The 11,636-nt window shown below is 37.7% G+C and overlaps 1 protein-coding gene across 3 annotated transcripts in view; it reads left to right on the top strand.

Moving 5' to 3' along the window:
* The window catches only part of znf513b (zinc finger protein 513b), a 21,303-nt gene that overhangs the window by 6,221 nt on the left and 3,446 nt on the right, over positions 1–11,636 (top strand). For 2 of the 3 annotated variants that reach the window (XM_014021768.1, XM_014021769.1), the window contains exons 3-6: positions 2,644–2,766; positions 3,998–4,135; positions 4,249–4,740; positions 6,364–6,548. In XM_014021768.1, the coding sequence (XP_013877222.1) occupies positions 2,644–2,766; positions 3,998–4,135; positions 4,249–4,740; positions 6,364–6,548 (938 nt within the window). The remainder of the gene's footprint in view (positions 1–2,643; positions 2,767–3,997; positions 4,136–4,248; positions 4,741–6,363; positions 6,549–11,636) is intronic. The other variant, XM_014021770.1, reaches the window with a different exon arrangement.

The raw sequence follows: 11,636 nt of genomic DNA, 5'->3' as shown, positions 1-11,636 counted from the left end.
GACAACTATAAAATAAATGTCCTAAATGTCTGGATGAAGCTTTTCATGAGGTTAGAGGCATTAAAAAATTAATATTTTTTAACTGGACTTCTATTTTGAAACTGTAGATGTTTCTCTTGCCATCAGGGAGGCTTTGTCAGATGAAAATATTTGGAGTGGGAGCTTTAGAGTTTCATCAAGGTCTATAGCTTAGAACATAGAATATAAATCTGCTCCCAAACTGGACCATGATGCTTTGCGTTAGGCAAAGATGGCGGTATCTGTGAAATACTCCATTGCAGGATGAAGAAAATTGGTCTTGGCAGAGATTTGCACTCTGAGTGCTTCTAGTTACCTTTAAAACTATAACTTAACATAATACAACACAACACAACACTTAACAGCACAAGGCCAACCAAAGTGTTGTACAGTACAGTAGACGACACATCGAGGACATTGAGTAAATTACATGTAAGACCATACAAAACATTTTGAAATGACCACAAACGGCTCAAGAATAGAGCTATAATACACAGTGAGGTTTTTCAACCAACTCAGAGTTAAAGGCAAATGAAAACCAGTGTGTTTTTAAAAAAGATTTGAAGACTGAAAGAGAAGGAGAGCATCTGACATTTAGTGGCGGGTCATTCCACAGTTTTGGACCTGCAGCAGAGAAGGGTCATATGAAAGATCTCACTGTAGATGTGTTGGCCACGCTTTAGTCTCAGGTTTGATGTGAAGTGTAGGAAGTCTGATGGGTCTGCAGGTGTTTCCTCTGATTTATAAGGAGTTCCTGCTCGTTGACACCTGTGCCACTTGTTTGCATGTGATTCAGTGCTTTAGTTTTTTTGCTGTTTTGGCTTGATGTGCTTCTTTAAATCTTGTAGCCGTTTCTCTGCAAATAACAGTTTGTCTGACCTGTCAGCGTATTATCTTTGTTTATTCACAAACATCTCAATCTCCCAGATGTTTGGTTTATAATCACAAAGAAAAACAGGATCCAAAGTCACAGAACGGTGATAGAGGTTGTGTCTCATTTTGGAGTTTGCAGCCCAGTAGGGTGCATTTGTCGGTTGCTTACGTCTCTGCGCCGTAGACTGCCCCATTCATTGGTGCCTTCTATTGGGGCCGACAAAACCCTGAAAACATAGGCTTGCATCTGAGTATCCTACGTGGCTGACGACATCCCAGGACATGACAGTGGAGGTTTTTTTTTTCTTTTGTTTAGGTTTGATTTTGTAGCAGTTTGGAAATTCATCATGGACTGAAGAACGTTTAGCAACATAACTGATGACATTTGTGCTGCAACGTGATGTTAAATAAACAGCATTTACAAGTACTATTACTGGAACTAAACTCAAATTATTAATATTTTTATTTATGTCTGTGTAATGTTAATACCAAATTTTGTGAAGTTATACTAAGACAACTGAAGGCATGTGATATAAAACAACACAATGGTCTAGTACTTGAAAAAAACTATGCAAAAGTAAAAATACCTTGACAGAAAAAGACTTTGGTAAAAATAAATTTCACTGATAAGAAAAGTCATAGAACTGTTCACAATTATCGGGAGAGTAAAAATAAAAGTACTTGTACATACTCTCTAAGAAATGATGTTGAATTTACTTAACCAAACTGGTTTCACTAAAGTAAATAGAGCAATTTACATATTTTCTTTTAAATATTTTTTATATTGCTTTATAATTACTCTACTAGGTTTAGTGGAGCCAGTTGACATGACTTGGTTGAGGAAACACACTATTTTTGTAGAGTGCATAAAGATCTCCTTTCATGATGACTTCAGACAGATTTAAATTTGTAACTAGGTGTTACATTTTAAAGTAAAGAAGTAAAAATATCATTTTTAGGTTTAAAGTGTAACAAAAGTAAAAATTTCCAAGTAGTAGATAAATTAAAAAAATTCTCAAGAACTGTAACAAAATAAATGTACTTACTCACTTAAATGTACTTATGTACTTAATAAACCTCTGCACAATGATAACGGAGTAGCGTGTGGTCACGGAAACATGCGTCCTCTGTAGACTAGACCGTTTTATTTCACAGCTGTGTATGCTCACGCAGCCCACGTAGCCCACGTAATTGAGACAAATTATTTTGCAGTCCAATTCAACTCAACTTTAATGGTAAAGCACTTTAAAACAATCACAAAGACTAAAGTTGGGTGCAAATAAATAAAAGTTGTTTTAAAGTGTAGTAAGTATTTTTTTTCCATCAGCAAACTACATTTTAAGCAGAGGCAGAAAAAAACTGGGTGGATTTTCTCTTTCATCAGAAAATGGCAAAATAAAACTATAAAAAATGTCTCTTTGTTGTTGTTGGACACATCTTCCTGTTCCTGACTTCCTCCTCACCCTCCCAACTCTTCCTCATCTGAACTTATCTCAAACTCACTGATTTCCTCCTGCAGTCTGTCTAACCCTCTGTATCTCCTTCACTCCTTCAGTTTGCTCTGCTATTCTTGTCTTGTCTCTTCAGTGACTTCATTTAAGACAGGTTTCTACAATTGTTGCACAATAGAAACCTAAATTTGTTACTCAGCTGTGACTCATATGTTCAGTACTGCAGTGGTTTTCAGTTGGACCTGTTTTCAATAGTAAATCCTAAGAAACGTTTTTATTTTTTGTTTTCTTTGGGATTCAGTAGACTCTGAGGATGGAATGGTGGTGTGTGAACCCAGCTGCTTGGTTCTGGAAAGTGACTTCCTGCTGAACGGCGAGCTGGCGCTCGGAGACTCAGAGATCATGGGGCTGGACAGAGAGGCGGGTCAGTGACGCACAAACATCAGGATGTTAAAAAAAAAGTTGGACTGCTGGTCTCATCTGTGACATTTTAGTCAAAACTAGAAAAAATTAATTCTTATAGATTAAAAGTAAAATTTCTTTTGTTGATTATCTTTATACTGAGACAGTATTTTAAACAGAGTTTGTGGGGAAAATTAATAGTAATTTGAAACTAATAAGTATAAGTTATTGCCAAAAAGATAAAACAATTAGTTTACATTTTCATTTATTGCTTACTCAGCATTGTTTTAGTCCATTTTTGTATTGTTATGAAAGTCTAACTTCTTCTGCAAAGTTTGTGTTGTTTTAGCCATTCAAATATATAAATAAGTTTCCCAAACAAATACATTCTCATGAGGTCTGAACGTGGAGTCGGACTGCAGAGTTTTTTTTTCTTCAATTAAACATATTTAATTTTAAAACTTTCTTTTTAGAAACGGCTTCAGCTACTAGCTCTATTTTCATCTTCTTATGTTCATTTTAGCTTTTAGCATCCTGTTACATTTGGCTTTTACTTATACATTTTAACAACATTTTTGGTACTTTTAACTGGTAATAAACTACTTTTATCCTTTACCTAACCTTTTGCTACTTTTAGCTTTTCGCTTTGTTCTTACTGATTTTATCAAGTGTTTTGTCATTTTTCACTTTTTGGCTATTTTGCTACTTTAAGCTTTTAGCTAGCCTTTTGCTAAATTTAGTTAGCCTTCTGCTACTTTTCGTTTTCAGATATTAGTTAGCCTTTTGCCACTTCAGCTTTTAATGAACAATTTATTTTTCACTTTTAAATAGCCTTTTGTTTTTTAACTTTAACAGCTCAGTTTCTACTTTTTTCTTAGACTTCAGCAGTCATTCGGCACTCAGCATTACACTGCATTCATAAAAAATGTTTTTCTAGTTTGAGTTGTTTATAATAAATAGTAACTTGAGCAATAAAGTCTATAATTTATTTTGAAAATTATAATTTAAATATAAAAACCAGAGGAATAACTTACTATTTTTTATTTCATTCTAAACAACTTCACTCACTTAAGTCTTTGTTTAATTAAAGTTCTTTTGTTGAGAAATTTTATTGAGAGTTGTTTGGGTTGAAGATTTTTATTTCTGAAACTTTCTGTAGTGGAAAAAATGTTAAATAATTTGAAGGAGGTGTTGTTAATTTTAACTTTTTCAGATGAAAAATGCTTGTTTTTCATCTTTTTGTTTGTCCTCAGATGCGACAGTGTTCTCTCTGAGTATGGAGGAGAACGACCCGTCAACTTCATCAGACTCTACCTTTCCTGCTTTCCTCTCCTGTAAAGGATGTGGTCACCTGATGGGGGACATGCCTCTGAGGGCGGAGCTTGACCTTGGTAACTGATTAAGCAGGATGTTAGACAGAGAACACTAACCCTTACAGATAAGGTTATTTCTTGAGTAACTGTCTAGAAGTTTGGTTCATCTAAACGTATTTTTTTGGTTCCAGCTGTGGGCCTGGACCTAGGGGCTGAGCTTTACTGTCTCAGCTGTGAAGAGGGCCTGCAGCGGGCTGCCTCCATCACCTCCACCCAGGTAGAACACATCAACCTGCCTGACAGAACCATCAGCATGCCCTCTGCCAGGAGGAGGAGAGCAGCGGCCGGCAGCAGCACTGACCTCTCTCCTAAACTGTACTCGTGCTCTCTGTGTGCCTTTGCCTCCCATTACTCCAACCACCTTAAACGCCACATGAGGACCCATGATGGTCAAAAGCCGTACTGCTGCCCTGTCTGCCCGTACGCCTCTGCCCAACTCGTCAACCTGCAGCGTCATGCTCGCACCCACACTGGGGAGAAACCGTACAGCTGTCTGCAGTGCAGCTACGCTTGCAGTTCCCTTGGCAACCTGCGGAGGCACCAGCGCATGCATGCGCAGGAGCGACCACCCAAGAGGGAGAAGGAGAAGAAACAAGGGAGGAGGAGAAAACCCACAGCAGGAGGTGAAGAACATAATCTGTTTAATCTGTCTGAGGGTAAATTGTTGCTCACACTGTAGATTTATTGATGTGTGATCTGCACTATTATTGAAATCCACTCCTAAATTTCCCATAATGCAATTTTTTTGTATGCCATGTTTGAGTAAACACAGAATTTAACCCACAATTTATGCTAAAAATAAAGTATAATTAAACAGCTCGCAGATTAAAAAGTGTGAGGCTTCTAGTCAATTGGAGAGTTAAATATTGCTGGATTTTTTTTACTCAACTTCGATTTGCTGAAAAGAGGAAGGAGAAAATGAGGAAGAGAAATTCTCTCTGCTAGAGTGACTGTCCTTAAACTAACCTTTTCTGAAATGAGCAACATTTAAGATAATTCTGTTTATTTATTTGACACATCAGCTGGTTATCTAGCTAAAAGAAATAAAATTTTCGTAAACATTAATAGACAGAAAAACTACTTTTTCTTTGTACTTGTTACAATGATAATAAAGATATTCTTATCTTTATTATCATTGTAACAAGTACAAAGAAAAAGTAGTTTGTACTTGTTACAATGATAATAAAGACATTCTTATCTTGTCATTACAACAAGTACAACAGAATCAGGCGTTCCCTTATGATGTCAGGGTAAAGAGGATAATAAAAGAAAGGGGTTGAAGTATTTACCAGATAAAAATAAAACAGAAGCTGTTGTACAGCACTGCTGTATGGGGTTAAGGGGTTATTGTACATTGAAAGTGCACTCTGGTTGTTAAGCATTGATTGTTGCATTGTTTCCCCATATATTTGTGCTGTGGTGTAATGCTGTATCTGTGCCCTGATGGCTGTGGGGTAGAAGCTGTTTTTAAATCAGTTTGTCTTTGTTTTACTGCTCATGCAGCTCCTGCCTCATGGCAGTGTTTGGAACATGATGTGACCTGAGACAGCAAGAGCTGTGGAGTTCTTTAAGAGAGGGCAGTGAGCGTCCAGTGATCTGTAGCACAAAACACTCCTGATGCAGCAGTGGTGGGATGACACCAGCACTTTCTGACAGACGTTATTTTTTCTGATGACTCTCAGGAAATAAAGTCTTTGTTGGGCCGTTTTCCCCAGCTCTGCTGTATTTGTGGACTATTATCTGAAATCCACTGCAAGCTCTTTAGTTTTTTGCCATCTTCAGGAACAAGTTGTTTTCTGCTCACCGCTCTGTCAGCAGCTTCACTTTGTCTCTGTAGTTCTCATCCCCTCCACAGATGAGCCCCAACACAGTTGTGTTGTCCGCAAACTTAATGACTGAGTTGCTGTTGCGGGTGGGAGCACAGTGGTGCCTGTACAGTGTGAAAAGCAGGGGGCTCTGCACACAGCCCTGTGGTGAACCACAGAGTGAAAAACAGAGGGCTATGCACACAGCCCTGTGGTGAACTGCTGCCAATAGGCCAGGCTGAGGAGGTGTGGGGGCTGATCCTCTGTGTGTGGTTTGTCAGAAAGTCTTTAATCCAGAGACAGGTGGAGTCTGGGAGAGCAGGGCTGAAAGCTTGCTCACTGCTCTGTGGAGCAGGATAGTGTTAAAAGCAGAGCTGAAGTAAATAAAACAAATATATTTTTATTGTAAATGTTTTAAAAACTTCTCTGTGTTTGTTTCAGATTTGACTCTGAGGGTGACTCAGGACTCATCTTTCCTCCGGTCATTAGGGGGCTTCAGCTCTCCCTCTGGGTCCCTCCCAGTCCTCCTCTTCCCCCTGTGCTGCCGGGTTTGCAGTCTCACCCTGGAGGAGGCCGACCTGGAGGGCGACAGAGCCGAGGGGGATGCAGAGGGTGATGGCGGACAGGTACAGTTAGGTCCATATATATTTGGACAGAGACAACATTTTTCTAATTTTGGTTCTAGACATTACCACAATGAATTTTAAACAAAACAATTCAGTTGCAGCTGAAGTTCAGACTCTCCGCTTTAATTCAGTGGGTTGAACAAAATGACTGCATAAAAATGTGAGGATCTAAAGCATCTTTTAAACACAATCCCTTCATTTCAGAGGCTCAAAAGTAATTGGACAGATTAAATAATTGTAAATAAAATGTTCATTTCTAGTACTTGGTTGAAAACCCTTTGTTGGCAATGACTGTCTGAAGTCTTGATCTCATGAACATCACCAGATGCTGTGTTTCCTCTTTTTAATGCTCTGCCAGGCCTTCACTGCAGCGGTTTTCAGTTGCTGTTTGTTTGTGGGCCTTTCTGTCTGAAGTTTAGTCTTTAACAAGTGAAATGCTCAGTTGGGTTGAGATCAGGTGACTGACTTGGCCATTCAAGAATATTCCACTTCTTTGCTTTAACAAATTCCTGGGTTGCTTTGGCTTTATGTTTTGGTCATTGTCCATCAGTAGTATGAAATGATGACCAATCAGTTTGGCTGATCTCAGCACAGTCTGGCTCTGAATACCTCAGAATTCATTGGGCTGCTTCTGTCCTATGTCACATCATCAATAAACACCAGTGACCCAGTGCCACTGGCAGCCATTCATGCCCAAGCATCACACTGCTCTGCTGTGTTTTACAGATGATGTGGTGCTTTGGATCATGAGCTGTACCACACCTTCACCAGACTTTTCTCTTTCCATCATTCTGGTAGAGGTTGATCTTGGTTTCATCTGTCCAAAGAATGTTCTTCCAGAACTCTGCTGCTTTTTTAGAGGTTTTTTAGTGTTGCACCCTGGAATAATTTTATTTAGATTATTATTTTTTCCCATTATTTTTAAGTGATGAAAGAAACACTGGACATTTTATTCATTTATCCAAAATATTTTATTTGCTTGTGCAACTTAGTTGTCTAGAAATGTTACCTCTGGATATTTTTGGTTCAGGCACAAAAGTTTTACAGTGTGAGAGTCATGCACCACGTCGCCGGTAGGGACAGTAGAGAGAAGGAAGAAGTTCTGTAATGTGACGGTGTGCTGATCTGTGTGGTGTGTGCGTCCATGCCCGCTGCTCCGGAGAGAACAATTCCAAAATATGCATGCAGCGTGGGGCAAATAAAGTTGCCAAACAGAAGATGGAGTTCTGTATGTTTTATGAGTGCAACATTAGCAAAGTCCAATCTAGCCTTTTTATTCTTGATGCTTGCAGCATGTAGTGAACCCTCTGTATTTACTTTCATGCAGTCTTCTCTTTATGGTAGATTTGGATATTGATACTTCTACCTCCTGGAGAGTGTTGTTCACTTGGTTGGCTGTTGTGAAGGGGTTTCTCTTCACCATGGAGATTATTCTGCCATCATCCACCACTGTTGTCTTCTGTGGGCGCCCAGGTCTTTCTGCATTGATGAGTTCACCAGTGCTTTCTTTCTTTCTCAGGACGTACCAAACTGTGGCTTTTGCCACTCCTAATGTAGCAGTTTCTTGGATGGATTTTTTTCTGTTTTTGCAGCTTAAGGATGCTTGTTTCACCTGCATGGAGAGCTGCTTCGACCACGTTTACTTCACAGCAAAACCTTCCAAATGCAAGCAGCACACCTCAAATCAACTCCAGGCCTTTTATCTGCTTCATTCAGAATGACATAATGAAGAGACTGCCCACACCTGTCCATGAAGTTAATTGTCCAATAACGTTTGTTCCCTGTAAAAACAGGGTGGCACATGTTAAGGAGCTGAAACTCCTAAACCCTTCATCCAATTTTAATGTGGATACCCTCAAATGAAAGCTGACTGTCTGGACTTTATGTCCATGTACATTATATAACCATAACTTGAATATGTTTCAGTAAACAGGTAAAAAGACAAAGTTTGTGTCGGTGTCCAAATATAACTGTACATGAAGTACTAACTGTACGTGAAGTCAGACTGCAGGGTTTTTTTTTATCAATTAAGCATAATTAATTTAGAAAAATAGGTTAAAATTGCATTTTAGGGACTATAGTAACAGCCTCATGCTTCCATATCACTCTCCACATTACCACTTTTCATTAAGTGCCATCTTTCTTTTTTGAAAAGTTTAAATTTCACTGTTGTTTTTAAGACTGGGCAGTTATTTTTTTATCTTAGAATCATATCAAGAGGAAAGGCTTTAGGAACTTCTCCATCAGACTGAATCAAATCAGTTGTTTTAACTAACTGCAAATAAACAAAGTGTCACTTAATGAAAAAAACAATTGTTATGGTTTGTTTTTTTAGTTCATGGTCATAGTGTGGATCCATCACCTTGTTGGTGTCAGAATGTCTGCGATGTATAAAATATAGTTATCTGTAGGAGACTGGATGTTGGTGATGGAGGCTTGTTGTGTGTGAAGTCAGGAGGACATGTGGAGGAAAAAATGTTCATGTTTCAAAAGGAGACCCAGAGAACAAGACTGTCCGTGTCAAAGCATTTCTTGATGGTCTGATGATAAACTGATAAAAATTAATTTCCCTCAATGATCACACCACAAACTTTTTGTTGAATTATCGAGTAAAAAGCAGCCATTTAACCACTAATTTTGGAGATTTTTTTCGGACATGAACATGTCATCCTAAACATACCCTGAGTGAGTTTGTGAAATTTTATTTTCTATGAATCTTAAAAAGAAATATTTGTTTACAAGACAGCATAAAACTAATGGACATAACAAGCAGCTAAAATCACAGAATTATGAAAAAGGTCAAAACAGGATGTTGCTGTCATGATGGCTTCTCTTAAAGCACTGTCATACGTTTTAGACAACTTATGCTGACATGTGCACATTTTGTCAACATGCAAGTTGCAAAAGTTAGGTGTAATAATAAAATAACTTTGCTGATGTGCTGCTGATAAGTGAGGCACAAGTTACAGCTATGCTAAAAATAAATTCTGCATCAGTTCACATATAAGTTATTCATTTGTTACTCTTAAGTGGACACATGTCCAAAACAAGTGAGACAATTCTGAAGTGACACATAACTTTTTTTAACCCTTGACTACCTGCACTTATGCAGGACTTATGTGTAAAGTCTTATTACTTATTAATTAAAAAAAACAACAACAAAAATTACAGATAACTTACCTGAAACTCCTCAGACTGAAGAAGTCTCTTGGAGGAGAGACAAAATGTTAATTAAAAAAAGAGCCCATCCAGAGGACCTACTTAATATTTATTTATTTATTTATTTATTTATTTATTTATTTATTTATTTATTTATTTATTTATTTCTACCTGGACTACTGAGATGCATCAGGACAACTGAACTTATGTGTATTATATATTTTAATAATACTGGCAAACTACACAAACAAAGTCAACAGAAACAATGCCAGAAAAAGCTATTTATTTTTTATTGATCACAGTACAGTAATGTCACAGTGTGGTTCCATATATAATGTTACATTTAGCACATTTACCTTGTTTATAATCTTGTAATCCTTTGTCAGAAAAAAACTGTTATTTCTGAAAAACAACAACACACTTTTACTTTAATTCTGGTCATACAATATATTAATTCCCAAAAGTAAAGCAACATAAGAGTGAGGCTACGCTCCATGGAGGCTGATGGAGTTGTAGCTCCCAGAACACAGCTGTTTGTTGATGTTGTTGCCTCAGCGGCTCAGATCACTGGTTTAATGGTTACCAGACTTGTCTCCCACACCGCACCTCCTTCTGTGGGATCATCGGCTCTGACAGCTGGTTCAAAAATATCTGCCCCTTACATCTGTACATCTGCAAAATGAGGGAAAATCTGTGTAATTTCACAACAATCCGTACAACTTGACAGGTATGCATGATCTGGAACAGACCTGAAACTTGTGTAAAAAATGATCAGTTCAGCGTCCAGTGACACTTTTCATCATGTTAAAAGTTGTGTGCTGGTATCACTGTATGACAGCTTGTATGTGCTGGTAAGTTATTCTAAAACTACCATCCATCATTGTGGTGGTGTTTTCTTTTCATGAGCAGTTGCTGTGCGTCTCTGTTTGCTTTAAAATGCAGAAGTGACACTAATGTTGCTATAAGCTTATTTCAGTGGTTAGCACTGCTGCAGGAAGAACGTTCTGGTTTGATCCTCAGTTCTGACTCTTTCTGTGCAGTTTGCATGTTCTCTTTGTGCTTGTGTGGGTTTGCTCTGGATACTTCGGTTTTCTCCCATAAACCAAAAAGAGTCGGTTGCCTTCTGGCCCCAGGCCTCAGTTGCAACAGAGATCTGTGATCTCAATGAGATTTGTCTGGTTAAATAAAGGCTAATAATAATATTTCAAGTCATTAGCAGGACAGTATGATCACTTCCAAAAGAGGCTTCTAAGTGATGTTTTTTATTCTCTTCCTGAGTGTTTCCCAGTGTGTTGGACAAAATTTGCATGTGTCTGCACAAGTTGCCTAAGACATCATAGTGTGACAGGGTCTCTAGAGAGGTGTAGAGAAAGTAATAGGTTCTTTTTGGAGATCTTACTTTCATTTCAATCTGGGTTAAATCCAGTTTTATCGTGAAAAACTAAAAAAACAACAACTTCAGATTAACTTATTTTGAAGTCTCTGTAACATTAATAAAATGCACAAAAATATTGAGTTTAATCATCATGACACATCAAATGCTTTTATTTATGAGTATTCTTAAATAAAAGCTTCTGAGACATTTTTAAAGGATTAGATGTATAAATGTATACTGTGATAATGTTCTGCAGCTCCAGAAATAGAGACATCTGAGGAGTTTTATTATTGGTGTTTACATATATACAGTATATTATATTTTAGTTTGTGAAGTTGTTTTGCTAAAACTGAAACGTTTGATGCACAGTTTAGCATGTTTTTTTGTTTTGTTTTGTTGCTTTGTCGATCGATTGATTGATTGATTGATTGATTGATTGATTGATTGATTGATTGATTGATTGATTGATTGATTGACACCTATATTATTGTCATTGTACAGAGCACAATGAAATTACGTTTTTTTTTTTCTTCGATGGCCTCCCTTCTCCCCCT

Source organism: Austrofundulus limnaeus, unplaced genomic scaffold (assembly GCF_001266775.1).
Source record: "Austrofundulus limnaeus strain Quisiro unplaced genomic scaffold, Austrofundulus_limnaeus-1.0 Scaffold305, whole genome shotgun sequence".
Taxonomy (NCBI): domain Eukaryota; kingdom Metazoa; phylum Chordata; class Actinopteri; order Cyprinodontiformes; family Rivulidae; genus Austrofundulus; species Austrofundulus limnaeus.
The sequence above is the reverse complement of the archived record's forward strand: the minus strand, read 5'-3'. Positions and strand labels throughout refer to the sequence as shown.